The sequence below is a fragment of the Entelurus aequoreus genome, linkage group LG03, assembly GCF_033978785.1.
Source record: "Entelurus aequoreus isolate RoL-2023_Sb linkage group LG03, RoL_Eaeq_v1.1, whole genome shotgun sequence".
Taxonomy (NCBI): Eukaryota; Metazoa; Chordata; class Actinopteri; order Syngnathiformes; family Syngnathidae; genus Entelurus; species Entelurus aequoreus.
In genome coordinates, this window is record NC_084733.1 from 54754167 (window position 1) to 54770866 (window position 16700).

The window sequence follows — 16700 nt, forward strand, 5'->3', positions numbered from 1 at the left end:
TGCACCTGGGGATAGGTTGATTGGCAAAACTAAATGGTCCCTAGTGTGTGAATGTGATTGTGAATGATGTCTGTCTATCTGTGTTGGCCCTGCGATGAGGTGGCGACTTGTCCAGGGTGTACCCCGCCTTCCGCCCGAGTGCAGCTGAGATAGTCTCGAGCACCCTCACGAACCTGAAAGAGACAAATGGATGGATGGGAAATTAGGGGAGGCCCCAACCTTTTTATGTTTTTCGAGGGCTGCATGGTCCCACTTTGCCAAAGTCATTGTAATCTCTAATTATTAGCCAATTGGTAAAATAACATTTTAAAAGCATGTCAGAGCCTTGCATTGACATTATTTACAAAATAAGAACAGTGAATAGTGTAATAGAATATGCACTTCAGGTAAAATAGCATAGAAAATGTAGCCAATTAGAGTACCAAAATATACTATAATAGTGCTGCCATCTAGTGGTGAAATACGACATGTTTGCAATGAAGTACTTCTATTGCTAGAAACATTTATACATAACTGCCTCTCATGTGTAAAAATAAATGTACATAAACTTAATGATTAGAGTGGTGATAAATGTGTAAATAAGTGTAGCCTACTGTAAAAACAGTTCGGGCTTATTTTACAAGAGGATGCAGTTCTCCATTACCATACGTTCATAGGACTTAACAGTTGCTTATTCAAAGCATGGCTGTCTGGAAAAGATTGCTTCCAGGATGGCTCACACTATAAAATTATTATTTATTATACATTTATAATTATTTATTATTAGGGTTTTATGTGAACAATTGTCGACTTGTGGTGGTTGCTTCCCTTTATTTGACACTCAACATTTCTATCAATTACAAACCAAATCGCTTGTAGATGATCGATCAACATTTTTAAACCAGAAAAGTCATTTATTTCATTTTACATTGCATTTAAAATTAAACAACATAATTTTGTTCAAAATTGAACACAGCTCCATCATGGACATGTAGTGTCATCTTATAAAATAGGACCAAGCTCTGAAGTAGTAGGATACCAGCCCGGCATTAAATTACTTCATGATTCCCTGTGAATATACATAAAAGTGATATAGCGCCGTATGTCATTTTGATTCTTTATGAAAGAAATTAAAAACATACCTTTTCAAAGTGAGTTTCAATTTTGTGGACAATAAGACTGAGTGTTCCTGATTATGTAATGCCTGAGAAGCTGCTTTGAGTCACAGCAGAATGACAAGATGCCCACTCTTAATGTACCCAACGTAATATAATATTAGGAGATAGATGGTGCGCGTGAGTTTGTCATTGCAAATGGAATAAAGGATGTCTAGCTCAAAGCAGTTCAATTTAGCGTAAACATTGGTAGCTTATGAAATGGCTTACAACCATTTTAGACAAGAAATGGTTGTTTATACTAAATGTTTAGTAAACACAATATTGCACTATCAGGAGAGGAAAAAAAACAAGGAGCATTAAGTAGTCTGAAGGCCAGCACCTGGGAAGACGGCCTCTGCGTCAAACTCATATCTGATGGGTGTTGATGAGAGATCAACTCTCCCCTAGAGGGCCTCAAACACCAGACAGTGATGACAGTGCAGAGGAGCACCCATGTGGCCAACATACCGTAGTGCACCTAACAGCAATGGGCACAGCCCATAAAAAAGGCAAACCGTTGTGTTGGAGTCTTGACCCATTTCAAGAAGTGATACACAATTAACATTCATCGCCATGAAAAGCATGACAAAAATCTCAATAGAAAAGCAATCTATGATCATTTTGCGACTGGACTGCTGGAGAGGATTGCTGACCAGTTCCTGTGTAAAAAGCAGCTGTAGTAGACATTGTAGTGTGGTTATTAACAGAATGATCCTTATTTACATAGTTGTTAAGACTTACATTCTTTTGACTAATCCGAGTCCCGTGGGAGCTCTGGCACAAATGTAGGAAGCTCGCTGAAGAATAGGAAGTCCTTTCATTTGTATTTGTAAAGGTGGACCTGTTCTAAGGTTGTGCTGCAAAATCCCAGTTCAAAGTCTATGATTGCATCCTCGTCCTGTCTTTTACACCTCCACTGTCAGTGTGTGAATCACATGTGCATACCGAGCCAACAATATGGTTAACATTCCAACATTAGAAGGCAGAAACTGGTAAGACCGTTGCTTGCTTTCTGCCCCGACGTCCATTTTGATGACTCTCCTTGCAGGCACGCTGACATCGATGTTTTGCCATCTTTGCATCTTCTTTGCTGTGCTTTCAGTAATGACAGGGCATCAAATAGTGGCCTTGTCACTGTAGAAAGGTGTGACATGAAACATGTAGCAGTGTGTGCACACCCTCACGGGCTTCATCTGGCCATAACGTGGCAATGGAGCCGAGTTGGAGGAGCAGCGAGAGCAAAAGATCTGAGAGGATGACACGCAACGTATGTCAGGCATTTGTTTGATCAACACATACTAACGGTATTCACTTGTGTGTTGATCATACTTTCCCACAGCTCCTGCAGTGATGCTTCCGGCGGATGACGGTGAAAGGAGCTTTGCAGGCGATACAGAAGCTGCACACTTCATCTGGAACCCAGTCCGGAGGGTCTACACACAGGCAACACCAAAATGAACCTTGACAACTTCACAAAAAGGCTAATGTGTTTTATCTTGATTTTTAAGATGTGCAGCGAAGCCTGCCTTTTTACAAGGCTGTCCTCCGAAGTGGTGAGCATATGCACAGCATGGCGGGCTCAACTAGCTAGGGGCAGGTTGAAGGCAGTATCATTGGGGATTGAAGTGGAAAAGTCAGAACTTCAAAAGCGACCGCTTTAGCACCTCTGCGCTCAAAAGTAGAGCAAACAAATGAGGGAGATAATGGATTTCTTACTTTTGGTGCACATAAACAGGTTCTACAGACACATATTACTGCTAGAACATAATTCAAAAGTCACTTTAGCATAGTTAACAACAAACATTTAGTATAGTTAACAACAAACATTTAGCATAGTTAACAACAAACATTTATAGCACAGTTAACAACAAACATTTAGCACAATGGTATTCAGGGTTGCTTATAAGATGGGTAGCAAAGCCTGATTTTTTAAATTTATTTTTCAAAACTGTCTTTTGTGATGTGGTGGCTGTATACATGGGGCTGGATCATATTGGTAGCTGTTTTTTAGGGAACTCCAAACTTCAAAAGCGACTGCATGAGTGCCACAAGAGTGAGATGACATATTATTCTCACATTAAAGAACATGTTAGAACATCATTCGAAAATCTATTTTGCATTGCCATAATCAAACAGTTATCACAATGAGGCTTGGAGCCCTCACTAAATGTGCTCCTGAGCAAAAATTACTGACAAGTATTTGACAGTGCAACAGGCTTGATGTTAAGATGTGTAGCAAAGCCTGCATTTTTTCTTTTTTTTAAAACAAAGCTTCCCTCTATGAAGTGGGGCTATATACACGGGGCGGACTTATATAGCTAGGAGTGGATCAGTGGAGATAACAGGGAAAGGAGGTGTTTCCTTTGTGACATCATAAAAACTCATAATTTAAAAAAGATGCCACGGATGAGGCAGATGAGATTTTTTTTACATTTGGTGTTTGTAATGTAAAGTTTGCGTGTTTGTGGGCATGCTGACCTTCAAAGTGTCCTTCCCGGGCCTTGGCTGCCAATTCTGATGAGGAAATGGTCTCCTGACAGAGGGCACAGTCTTCAAGTACAGCACTTCGCACAACAGGACCTGCTGGGTGTCAATGAAAAACAGACTTAAAACCGAGCTGTGCTTAAATAATTGATCACCCCCCCCCTTTTTGATCCCCACCTTTCTTTTGGTTACCATTGTCTCCCTGCTCACACTTGGTCGCCATGACCTCAAACAGCGTTTTGAGGATGCTGCGTAGGTCGCTGGCGTAGTTGGTCTGCAGCTGATCAGCAACGCCTGAATCACATAACACATGCGACGCTGAGATCATTATTCATGCGTTCGTTATGTCTCGTCTCGATTACTGTAACGTATTATTTTCGGGTCTCCCTATGTCTAGCATTAAAAGATTACAGTTGGTACAAAATGCGGCTGCTAGACTTTTGACAAGAACAAGAAAGTTTGATCATATTACGCCTATACTGGCTCACCTGCACTGGCTTCCTGTGCACTTAAGATGTGACTTTAAGGTTTTACTACTTACGTATAAAATACTACACGGTTTAGCTCCAGCCTATCTCGCCGATTGTATTGTACCATATGTCCCGGCAAGAAATCTGCGTTCAAAGAACTCCGGCTTATTAGTGATTCCCAGAGCCCAAAAAAAGTCTGCGGGCTATAGAGCATTTTCTATTCGGGCTCCAGTACTATGGAATGCCCTCCCGGTAACAGTTAGAGATGCTACCTCAGTAGAAGCATTTAAGTCCCATCTTAAAACTCATATGTATACTCTAGCCTTTAAATAGACCCCCTTTTTAGAGCAGTTGATCTGCCGTTTCTCTTCTTCCCCCCTCTCGCTTGTGGGGTGGGGGTTCGGGGGGGGGGGGGCAGGTCTGGTGGCCATGGATGAAGTGCTGGCTGTCCAGAGTCGGGACCCGGGGTGGACCGCTCGCCTGTGCATCGGTTGGGGACATCTCTGCACTGCTCCGCTCGGGATGGTTTCCTTTTGGCCCCACTATGGACTGGACTCTCACTATTGTGTTAGATCCACTATGGACTGGACTTTCACAATATTATGTCAGACCCACTCGATATCCATTGCTTTCGGTCTCCCCCAGAGGGGGGTGGGGGGGGGGTTACCCACATATGCGGTCCTCTCCAAGGTTTCTCATAGTCATTCACACCGACGTCCCACTGGGGTGAGTTTTCCTTGCCCGTATGTGGGCTCTGTACCGAGGATGTCGTTGTGGCTTGTCCAGCCCTTTGAGACACTTGTGATTTAGGGCTATATAAATAAACATTGATTGATTGATGATTGATGTCAACAAGGGTGATACACATCAGAACAGGCGCAGGACATTACCTGATATACAAACAAAGAGGCGGTGGATAAGGTCACTGCTGCTGTGGAAGCGTGAACGTATCTTATTGCGGACGGCCACCTTTGCATCTTGCAGGGCAAGCTGGATCTCCTCATGGTCCAGGTCCTCTGACATGCCTGAACTTGGAGTGAGGCTGCTGACAGGGCTGAAGGAAGTGATGGAAGAAATAAATAAATAAATGATAAATGGGTTATACTTGTATAGCGCTTTTCTACCTTCCTATTCACACACACATTCACACACTGATGGCAAAGACGTTGTTTAAATCCCCTTAATGTCCTTACATTATTCACACCAATCATCTATTTTTTATTGAGTAAAGATGTTGAGATTTAAGACACCAAAGACAACGGAATATCACAGATGAAAACTAAAATAATGTCTGCCTTGTTTTAAAAAAACACATCATTTGTTAACCTCACTGTAAATTTCGTTAGTGGGAGCTCTAGTGCTTGCTTTCAAAATGCTTTGAATGACATGCTAGCATACATGTAATGCAGTTTTCTTTTTTTTTTTTATAGGAGCAAAAAATACGCTCCAATATTCTTAGGATTTGTTTTAAACCAAAATTATCGCCAGAGTATAACTTGCAAAATAAAGCAAAAAAAAGTTGCAGGATTGATAAAGAAGGTGAGAAACAATATTGAATTCAAGAAATAATTCATTGCAAAGAACAAAGTTAGCATGTGTGTGGCTCTTTCCGCCCCTTCCCCGCCATTGCCAACAAGAGTCTTCATTAATGTTAAAAGTGATGTTGAATGTTCATTTATACATTTAATTTGTCATTTACATTTATTTTGCATTGTTTATAACATGTAAAACTAAAAGTATTCTCTTTCAAATGTGTATTATTTCTTAGTGAAAAAATTGCTTTGGTTTTCGTAAGATTCGATGTATGTCAGACCTTTTGAAACGTGCTGATATGGCTAAACACCCTAAAGTTACAGTGGTTTGGTATAGTGCATTTAGCTGTGTGATACATTTCAAATTGATAAAACTTTTTGGATCAGGCTTTGGGGTTTAAATACCAGCACATGTGGTTTATTTGTTTTATTATTATGTTTTATTTATTTATTTTTTATCGTGTTCTGTTTGTGTTGTGTTGTGTTTGCTCGGTTCTCGTATTATCTTTTAACCTGCCCATTGTACAGCACTTTGGCTACCCCTGTGGTAAATATTAAATGTGCTTTATAAATAAAGTTGATTTGATTTGATTTGATTATTTGCCAGAAAAAAAATAGCAATGCAACCCTCTAGGCGTGCATGTTTTGAGCACATTGTGCGCTTTGTGTGCAGTGGTTTCAGAGTAGAAACGTTTGCTTCCACAAACAAATACATAGAGTCATGTGGGAAAAACTATGTTGCTCATAGTTACCTTGGAGTGTAAGCACTGCTGGATAGACTACATGTGGTGACCGACACACTGTCACAGTCACTACCTGACACAGAGCTGAGAGGGGAGTTGTGAAAGCTAAAACAACAAAACAAAAGGAGAAAAATAAAGAAAATATTAGAAAAATACTAAATCACAAAAATGGTGAAACTAAAAAGGACAAATAATGACAATAGAACACTAAATGATTTAGGTGTATGATGAAATAGGACATAATAGGCTAAGTATAAAATACATGACAATAAAAGACTGTAAGAGTCAGATTTACCTGGAGCCCTTCCTGCTCTCCTCTTTGTTGTTCCTCTTGGATTCTTTAACTCCTTGCCTATCTATTTCGGCCTCTATGTTTTCAGTCGTCTCCTGATGGTTGCATGGGAAGTCTTTATCACTTCTGCAGTTGCTACAGTCCTGATTGTGATTCTCCAGCTGAGGGATGCCCAACAGGCACTTCTCACAGAGCTGAGGTCTTCCCTCCTCTTCCAGGGGCTCATTCAAGCAGCGGGAGGAAGCGGTAGACAGCTGGCAGAGTTCTCCTCTACTGAGGGGCTCGCGGCTTCGAGGGGGCAGCCGGCAAGCAGATGATTGGATGAAAGACCCGGGGGCCGCGGTCTTGCAGTGTTTATCAGCTCCAAAAGCGAGGCCTAACTCAAGCCCCGCGGTCTCAGAGGTGAAAGCGTCATCGTGAGCGTCTTCACAGCTCCCGCAGCAAACACATGAGTTAAGTAGGCAGTGAGTGGCCACCAGGTGGCCGCAGGGTTCAATCTCTGAGGGAGATGGCCGCTGAAGCAGCAGCTTGTCCACTGCCAGCTCCGTCAAGCTCGGGGAGCGGGGGTTGAAAATGACAGTGGCCGACAGCTTCATCCCACCCATACGATGGGCAATGACTTCCGCGGTTTCACTCATATTGCCCTCTAGGCCCACCTCCCAGCCATTGGTATAAGGCAGAGGTGCCGAGCTGGGGGCAGAGGTGCACGGTGGGCGCATTGCATTGAGACAGCGTGTGTTTTTGCTGCATGGCTGTAGACATGGTGGCTCTGAAGGTGCCTCAGAGTGCCAACCGTTGCCGACTGAGTCAGCCCTCTGACCTGGACTCCGTTGAAAAGAAGGAGCAGACATTGGCGCTTTAGAAGGCAAAGCAATACTACTCCGAACGTCTCTTGAGATGCAGGTGATTCTGTCTCCTGCTGCGTCCACATCTTCCATGAAGAAGACCCTGTCTTCTTCCTCTAAATAGATTCCTGTGCTTCCTCTGCACCTCAGCACCCTGATAGGGGAAGCCTCAATGCTGGAGGCCCCACTGGCGCCTCCTGTCTCTCCTCGGTTGGGACGGTGTGCTGGGGACTGACCCTGGCTCGGAGGCGACAGCAGAGTGGACATTTCGTCACCTACACGGTACACCATCATGTTGAGCTGCTCCAGTTCTTCCTCGTCATACTGCATGGAACAAGCAAGTTCAGCTTCCTCTGCCTCCTCACACAGCAGGCCCTGCTCCTGCTCCCCTTTCTCAGATTCCACTTCCTCCCAGCCTTTTTCCACTTCTGCCAACTCCTCCTCCTGGCTGGGGCAGACAAAAACAGCCAAATGCTTGTCATCACTTGGCCCCATGGAGGTGTCATTTGTGGGGCTGCTGGAGGATTGATTCTCTTCAACAGGTGCTGGTGCGGTCTTTGTGGCCTGTCCGGGGCCTGTGGCCAACTCGCCGTCCTGAGAGATGCAGAGGTTCCTCTCAAGCATTACCAACTCTTCGTCAGTCAGAGTCTGCAGCAGGTCTCTGGAAAAGGCATCAAAAGCTAGCTTTAACGTATTTTTTTGGCTAAAGCGCCAGAATTTCTGGTGACATATTGAACGTGGATATCACCTTATTTTCTTCAGTAAAGAACGAAAAGGCCGAAAGAGCTCTGATATGTCCTCCCCTCTCCGGTCTAGGTTGAGAGGTCCCTCTGAGTACACAACCAGCCCGCTAAAAATAGATAAAAACTTCTAAATGAGGACTGGAAGGAGGAGAGAGGCCGGAACCCTGGAGAAGACGGGCAACACTTACCATACAATGGCTAGTCTGGGAATTGTAAACATCAGTGCAGGCTCATAGTCATCAATCATGTCTTGTGTGAGGTAGCCCAGCTTCAGCGCCCTGGGACAAAAGGAAACACAGCACAAATATTATTACTACTTTGTCGACACAACACAGATTATGTTTCCGATGAAGTATGTCTATAAAAATCACCTTTCCACCGTCTCACAGAAGAGCACGATGACCTCCTGCTGTACATAGTATTCTTTGGGGGACTTGACAGGCACCATGGCTGAAACATAGCTAAAACACAAGTTTTCATTAGCAAGCATGAGGATATTTACTGTTAAATCAAATGTGTGTTGTCAAGAGGATAGCATTTGTGAATTAGTATTGGTGCTGCAGCCGCCAAAGGTCTGCTCCTAATTTACCTAAGTTCAAACTCAGCAAAAAGGCTGTCGAAATGTCGCAGTGCGTCCCTCATGCGGTCTGTATAAAAGTTGAGGTCGCGCAGGGCCTGGTCTCTGGTGATGTTGCGTACCTCCTCCAGGCTTTGAGTCAAGTCCTTCGCCAGGGGTCTCATCGCTATACTTTCAATCTCCCTGTTCATGATGATGGAGCCTGCAGCCAAACACTGAACAAGACAACAAACAGTATTTTTACATCTTTATGCAGGGTTGTTTGTCTCCAGGCTGGTGCGGGGGGAATACTGTACCTCTGCTCCAAACCACAGCTGCCCTGCCAAGTTGTCATGACGAATCTCCTCGGGGAACTTAACAGAGAAGTCTCTGTTGGCTCGGTCGCAGGGGATACATTCATCCATGATCTGATTGATAATGTTGAGCACATTGTCCTGTAAAGCCGCAGAGTGACAAAACCAAATTGAAAGGACATAACATGAGTGTCACGGTAATGACACCCGTTTCCCCAAGAGAGCCACAGCAGCCTTCGGAGATCATCGATTGGGAAATGAATGAAAGGACTTTGACAAGTTTTACATCATTAGGGTTGCTACCCTTCAATAAAAACCTTAAGCTGATGCCTATAATTCAAGCTGTGAAAAAGTGTCACACACCGCAAAAGCTAATCAAGAGCTTATGTGCCGCTGGCATGTACAAGAGCCATAACAGTAACCTACAATGAGCTTTTCACTAAACTGTGGCTGCACTGTGCACTGTAATCTTGTCAGACGCAGCACTGCGTATTTCTCCGCACGCGCAGTGGAGGAAGATTAAAAAACTTTGAGAGGGAAGGCTTGGCCGTTGCTTCCTTCACAGCTTTGAACTGTTGGCGTGTCTGTGAGCCTCTGGTAGCAAGGTACATTGGTGATAATCATCTCGCGTACAAGCTGCAAATCATCAAGGGTGGTGAGGTACACACTTTTGATGACAGCACCAGACAGGATAGATTTTCTGCCATTCTTTTTTCAGCTTCTATCTAACTGTGACCCTGCTTGTCTTTGAACCTTCCTCTCCACCTCTATTTGGTGTATGACATACAGTGCATCGGGAAAGTATTTACAGCCCTTTACTTTTGATAAATTTTGTTATGTAATAGCCTTATTCCATAATTGAATACATTAATTTTTGTTCTTTAAATTTTACAGACAATACCCCATAATGAAAATGTATTTTACATTTTATTGCAAATTCATTAAAATAAAACAACAAAAAAAACACATGTACATAATCATTCACAGCCTTTGCTCTATACTTTGTTGATGCACCTTTGGCAGAAATTACAGCCTCAAATAATTTTGAATAAGATGTCACAAGCTTATCTTTGGACAGTTTCACCCATTCCTCTTTGCCCAATTCTCTTTGTAGCACCCCTCAAACTCCATCAGGTTGGATGGAAAGTGTTGGTTTTCATCCAGGATTGCTGCATTCATCTTAGTCTAGTCAGGGAGGTGACCAAGAACCCGATGGTCACTCTGTCAGAGCTACAGCATTCCTTCGTGGAAAGAGGAGAACCTTCCAGAAAGACAACCAACTCGGCATCAATCAACCAATCAGGCCTGTATGGTATAGTGGCAAGACAGAAGCCATTTCTTAGAACAAAGTTTGCCAAAAAACACAATTCTCTGGTTTGATTAGACAAGGACTGAACTCTTTCGCATGAATACCATTGATTGATTGATTGATTGATTGAAACGTTTATTAGTAGATTGCACAGTACAGTACATATTCCGTACAATTGACCACCTAAATAGTAACACCCGAATACGTTTTTCAACTTGTTTAAGTCGGGGTCCACGTTAATCAATTCATGGTAAATTCAGGCATCTTGTTTGGAGGAAACCAGGCACCACTCATCACCAGGCCAATATCACCCCTACAGTGAAGCATGGTGGTGGAAGCATCATGCTGTGGGAATGTTTTTTAGCGACAGGAACTGGGAGACCAGTCAGGATAGAGAGAAAGATGAATGCAGCAATATACAGAGACATCCTGAATGAAAACCACTAAGTGTGCCAAGCTTGTGATAACGTTTTCAAAGAGACTTCAGACTATAATTGCTGCCAAAGGTGCATCAACAAAGTATTGAGAAAAGGGTCTGAATATTTATGTACATGTGATTATTATTATTATTTTTTTTTTTCAATAAATTTGCTAAACATTTTAAAAAAACTTTTCACATCGTCATTATGGGGTATTGTCTATGGAATTTGGAAGACAAAAATACATTAATTACATTTTGTAATAAGGCTGTAACATAACAAAATGTGAAAAAAGTGAAGCGCTGTGAATACTTTCCGGATGCACTGTATAATTAAATCCCTGTGAATCTAAAAAAACACACACACACATTGTTGGACCACTCAGGCAGACATAACATGAGCAACATGCCAGAAACCCCCAGAGACTAACGTGAATAGCAGCTGATAGTGATAGTAGCAGCCTGATATTCTTGTTGTCGCGCAATGTGGTGTGTCAATGGCGCCAATGGAAACACAACATGAAACACTCCAGAAACCAAGTGGTACATTAGCCAAGGGAGGAGCGTAAGAGAACAGTTGGGGATCAAGCGGTGACCTTATTAAGCCCTGCCTGGTGTGCAGGTGGTGTTAGGGGGGCTGCTGAAGCACAACAGGCGACATGCTGACCTCATAAAACCACCTGTAGCTAACTCAGCATGATGCAGCATGGCATCCGTCACTCATGCACAGCCCTCTAAGCTGCTCTCAGCCATGATCGCACAATGAATACTTTAGTTTCTGTATCATCATTATGTGCATCTGAGCCACTAAATGTAATGCAATACAACAATGGACTTAGGAAAATATGTGAGTGATGCACAAAAAACTGTCTTGTTCCAGCCTTACTTTAATCAAAAGGTGCCATTGTAAACAGTCTCTCTCTAAAGATTAACAAACCATAACAAGACTAAGGTTTTTGTTAAGAAGAGCATATGTTTTTCTGTCTTCAAAGACCCCTACACAGTCATAAAAACTCTGTACTTAACTGCACGTTATCAGCCAACATGCTTCATGTAGGAACTTGGCCTAGATAAGGTAACAATGAGATCATCACACTCGTTTTTAGACTGGCAGACAGTGTCTATTTTGAGCTTGTAGGCCAAAAACCAAAGTCACAGAAACTTGTTGCCTCGGAAGACTCTATAAAACATGGACTGATGGATCGGTGTCAAATCAAGCTGATGGTTGTCTTTATGTACAAGTGTTTCCCACAAACAGGCAACTCAATTGTGGTTGTGTGTGGGCGTGGATAAGTGTGTGGCGATGGCACAGCCGGGGCAGTATCAAAATGACATCATCATACAATTTGCATAATTGGCTATGACGCATGCATTTAAAAAAGACACATTTTTTAGAGACAAAACGGTGTTATTAATATCACTATATTTTTTCTTGCTAATTATATATTGTTTGCTCTATTTTTCAATTGTTGCTGTTTATTTTATTACTACAATGTAATGCAGGCGTCATGCCTGGTTTATTTGCATATATTATTATGCCCTCCCTAAATGTTGGAATTTAGTTTGTAGATAGGTAAACGGTCCTTTAAATCAGGGATTCTTAAGCTTTTTGACCTCAGGGCCCCACTTTTCTAAGACAGAGGGGCCCAGGGCCCACTCATATATTAACACTAAAATAGTAATCTTACTCTTGATTTTAAACATACTCAATAATTATATCAAATTATATGAAACCATGTGTAAATCACAAAGATTATTATCAAGGCTTTGGACAGACTGATTACACAAGTGAATACTAATCAAATATACTGCAAAACAAGGGACTCATAAAAACTCATGAAAAATAAATGTACATACAATTACGCAGTGTTAAAATAAATTAATTCTAACTTAAATAAAAATAAATAATATATGTTTTTTGAATAAACGGTCAATAAAATTTAAGTGTAAACAAAAATACAGCATCACCACTTAAGTCATAACTTTCACACTTGAATAAAACTTCTCTATGACTTAGGCGCCAGACTTCTTCAGTTTGTTTGATACAGTCAAGCCGGTTTCAGGCAATCGCTTCAATGATTGGTCGAAAAGCACTCACGTGACTACAGGCCTACTGATTTCTACCAACTTTGCTATGTGTTTGCGGCGCTTCCTCATTCGTTTTTCCACATGAATTGTGGAAAGATTTTACATCGCTTTCCCTGCAACCTGGAAATAAGACAAGTATAGGAAGTAGAGGTTCCCCGTCAATGCTGGGAGTCACCAACTACAGCGTCTTGTGCGAAGTGAACACACAACACAACATTTTGTTTAGGAGAGAATGCATAGAAACAATAACAGAAAAAATGAACAGATTAAAGAGATGGATTGACAAAAACAGACTATCTTTGAATCTCAGTAAAACTAAAATAATGCTATTTGGTAGCAGTAGAAGACAACGTCAAACACAATAACAAATAAACATTAAAAGATTAAAGAAACCATATTTTGGGTGTAATAATAGATGAAAAATTAACTGGAAATCTCATGTGAAAAGTATACAACATAAAGTGGCAACCAATATGTCAAAAATTAATAAAGCCAAATATGTTATGAACCAAGAATCACTCCATACTTTCTACTGCACGCCAGTGTTACCATATCTGAGTTATTATGCATAACTATGGGGAAATAACTACAAAAGTACACTTATTCACTTATCATGTTACAAAAAATTAAGATCAGTTAGAATAATACATAATGAGTAAAACATACAGTTACCACAGTTGACATACTTCACACAAAAGCCATAATTTCTCTGTGATTGTTAGTCCAAAGCTAATGAAAATTTAGGCAAAATGAGTGTGTGAATGTGAGTGTGAATGTTGTCTGTCTATCTGTGTTGGCCCTGTGATGAGGTGGCGACTTGTCCAGGGTGTACCCAGCCTTCCGCCCGAATTTGCAGCTGAGATAGGCTCCAGCACCCCCCGCGACCTCAATAGGGACAAGCGGTAGAAAATGGATGGATGGATGAGGGTAATACGCTTTATTTTTTTTCTCGTTTTGTGTATTTTTTTACATTTATTGTAGCGTCGGGTGCATGTTGGAGAGGTCGCTGGTCACTAAACACTGAATGAATGTAGCAGCAATGTGTGTCAAATACGGCTGCAAAATTATACTTTCACGAAATAAAAGCTTGTTTTATTGGAAGTTCATGAGCTGGAGTATATGTTCAGAACTATATATAGACGTGTTATTTTGGTTTATTTCGTCAGAAAAACTAACATCCAAACAACAGCAATTGAATGCATTTGGGCACAGCCGCACATGTCCTTGGTCGCAAAGATGGCACCTGTTTTTTAGTTGGCCATACTCTCTTTATCCAGGGCTCTAGCTTGATATTGTCATTTGTGCCACAAGTGGTGGAAAAGTGTATTACAACCGAGTACCGCTGCGGCCCATACGGACCACAGCTGAGAAACAGATATTTTTTGGCAACGCTCTAGAAAGTGTTTACGGCCCAACAATGGGTCACAGACCTATTGTTAAGAAACACTGCTTTAAATTATAGATGAAAAAACTTCCAACTTTAAGTTGTTCATTGATAATCTCCACAATGATGTTAGTGTAGAACTAAGCACACAATAGAAAGTACATTAATCCAGTGCAAATACATGTTGGAATCATGTTGAATCGACAATACAATTTGGTTTGTATGCAACCATACAAGATAAAGGTTGGATTTTATGCTGTTAGCTTAATGCTAATATACAATGGACGAGCCCATGACAGGCTAACGAAAATTAGCACTGCGATCGTTTCAAACTTGTACAAATGTTTAACAAATGAGATTTTATCGCAACAAAATTTACATGAAACAGCAAACACATTTCTATTTAAAGGCATATAGTCGCCAATGTCTGTATACGTGTGCGTGCATGTATGCGAGTGCTGAATAGCAGCGGAACCCTGTTGCTCAACTCTCAAACTCTAATTTAAAAACATAGTGTTTTGTGGAACATGACTGCCAGGAGATGGTAGCATATATATCAACTGTAAGATGAAATACTATCTTCCTGTATTGCGAGCCGCCGCAAGTATATCAATGTAGGGCAAACACTGTATACATCAAAAGCTTTGATTGTTTTAATAGTGAGCACTTTGATCCATGCTGAAGCGTGGTACTCATCTCTGCGGCAGGCACAATTGGTAAGAGGTGGATCAGAGTCTGGCTTGTCTGCCTGAGCACAAGCATAACTTGGATCTGTCAAAAAATTCTTACCATCCGGCCAGTTATTAGTGATAGCCACCACTGTGCACAATATAAATAAAGTAATAAACAACTAGATATAACGACTGGAAAAAAGTCAGTAAGGTTGCAGTGGTGTATTATAAAAGGATGGCACACGCAAACGTGCTGCTGTGTGTGCAACATGCCTTCTGCAGGAAAGACTTACCTGGCAAGAGCGGAACTGGTTGACCAGTAGTGTACATCTTTGAGGGTCTTTTCTGCCGTCGAGACTGTCTAGCTCAGCGGCCACCTGGTTCAACTCATCGTCGGCGTAAAAGAACTGGGCCAGAAGCTGCGGGTCTGTTCTCTGCACAGAATCATAAAGGAATGATTTTCAACAATTACAATTGTTGTGTAAATAAACACTGTACTACTACCAGGTCCAATACATATTTCTTACTGGGATTGATGTATTTTTCATCACATTACTCTTGTGGGTCCCCATTGAAGGACTCAATGCTCACCATTTATCAGTACATGTACACATCAGCTGCAGACCAGTAAAGCAAAAACATTTAAATATAACCAGGTATATGGGACACGCTACTCCCCTACATACCCTACAAGAGTGATTGTCAAACTATGGTACAGTAAGCAGGCTCCATCTTGTGGTACGCCAAAGAAGTCTGTGAATATATAATGTGTATGGAATCTTATTGTTGATGTTTGTGAATTGTGTGTAATGTTACAGTGGCCAAAAATATGAAATATACTGTCTATCTGTTGGCCCTGCCATGAGATGGCAATTTGTCCAGGTGTGCCCTGCCTTCCGCCCAAGTGCTGTTGGGATAGGCTCCAGCACCCCCCGCGATCCCAAGAGAGACAAGCGGTAGAAAATGGATGAATGGATGGATACTTGTTAAATAAAACCTCTGTCTTGTTTTAAAAAAATACATAGACCTACTACGCTAATGTATGTTAATGTTGGTCATTATGGTGGTCCACAGAGAGCCAAGTGTTTTCTGAGGTGGTACTTTGTGAGAATATATATGAAATATATAACATATGAATCTATTTATTTTCAGTTTAGGAGAAGAGTAAATGACATGTTTAGTATTCATAGTGACAAGGAGAGTTAATAAATGGTTTAATACAATGAAAACTCCCAGAAGAGAAGGCGTAATTAGTGAGCATGACCCTCATAGAGCATGTGTGTCATTCATTATCTCCCACCGTGCACTGGAGGTGTGGGACAACAGCACCGTGGAGCGAATCACACTTCGGCTGAGTGAAAAATCATGACACACACAATATGGCTGCAAAATAATACTAATTACTTGTGCTCAAATATGAAACAAGAAAGTATATTTGAGGGAATATCAAAGTGTTTATAAAATTTTGACTGCGAAAGACAACCCGTGCACACGTAAACACAATGCAGGGAGGATTCTCACAAATCAAAAGGTTAATGGATTTAAAAGCGGCGACCACATGCCGACATACATCATCACCAGTGGTGTGCCGTCACTAGAGGCAGGGGAGGCACGGCCTCACCTGCCATCATGGAAAGAAAAAAAAAAGTAAAAAGAAAAAAATAATAATTAAATTGTTATGTGTATCCAGTGATTATACTAAAGTTATTTTCCAT

The 16700-nt window shown here is 41.5% G+C and overlaps 1 protein-coding gene across 4 annotated transcripts in view; it reads right to left on the bottom strand.

Moving 5' to 3' along the window:
* Window positions 1–743: 743 nt before the first annotated feature.
* The window catches only part of zfyve28 (zinc finger, FYVE domain containing 28), an 86659-nt gene continuing 70702 nt past the window's right edge, over window positions 744–16700 (bottom strand). For 2 of the 4 annotated variants that reach the window (XM_062042191.1, XM_062042193.1), the window contains 13 exons: window positions 15279–15419; window positions 9119–9256; window positions 8835–9037; window positions 8617–8706; window positions 8434–8523; window positions 8251–8352; window positions 6661–8163; window positions 6375–6470; window positions 4981–5144; window positions 3798–3914; window positions 3615–3719; window positions 2466–2569; window positions 745–2383 (listed from right to left, as the gene is read on the bottom strand). In XM_062042191.1, coding sequence (XP_061898175.1) covers window positions 2252–2383; window positions 2466–2569; window positions 3615–3719; window positions 3798–3914; window positions 4981–5144; window positions 6375–6470; window positions 6661–8163; window positions 8251–8352; window positions 8434–8523; window positions 8617–8706; window positions 8835–9037; window positions 9119–9256; window positions 15279–15419 — 2985 coding nt within the window. In that variant the 3' untranslated portion in view covers window positions 745–2251. Of the gene's footprint in view, window positions 2384–2465; window positions 2570–3614; window positions 3720–3797; window positions 3915–4980; window positions 5145–6374; window positions 6471–6660; window positions 8164–8250; window positions 8353–8433; window positions 8524–8616; window positions 8707–8834; window positions 9038–9118; window positions 9257–15278; window positions 15420–16700 lie in introns of all 4 variants that reach the window. The other 2 variants (XM_062042195.1, XM_062042194.1) reach the window with 2 other exon arrangements.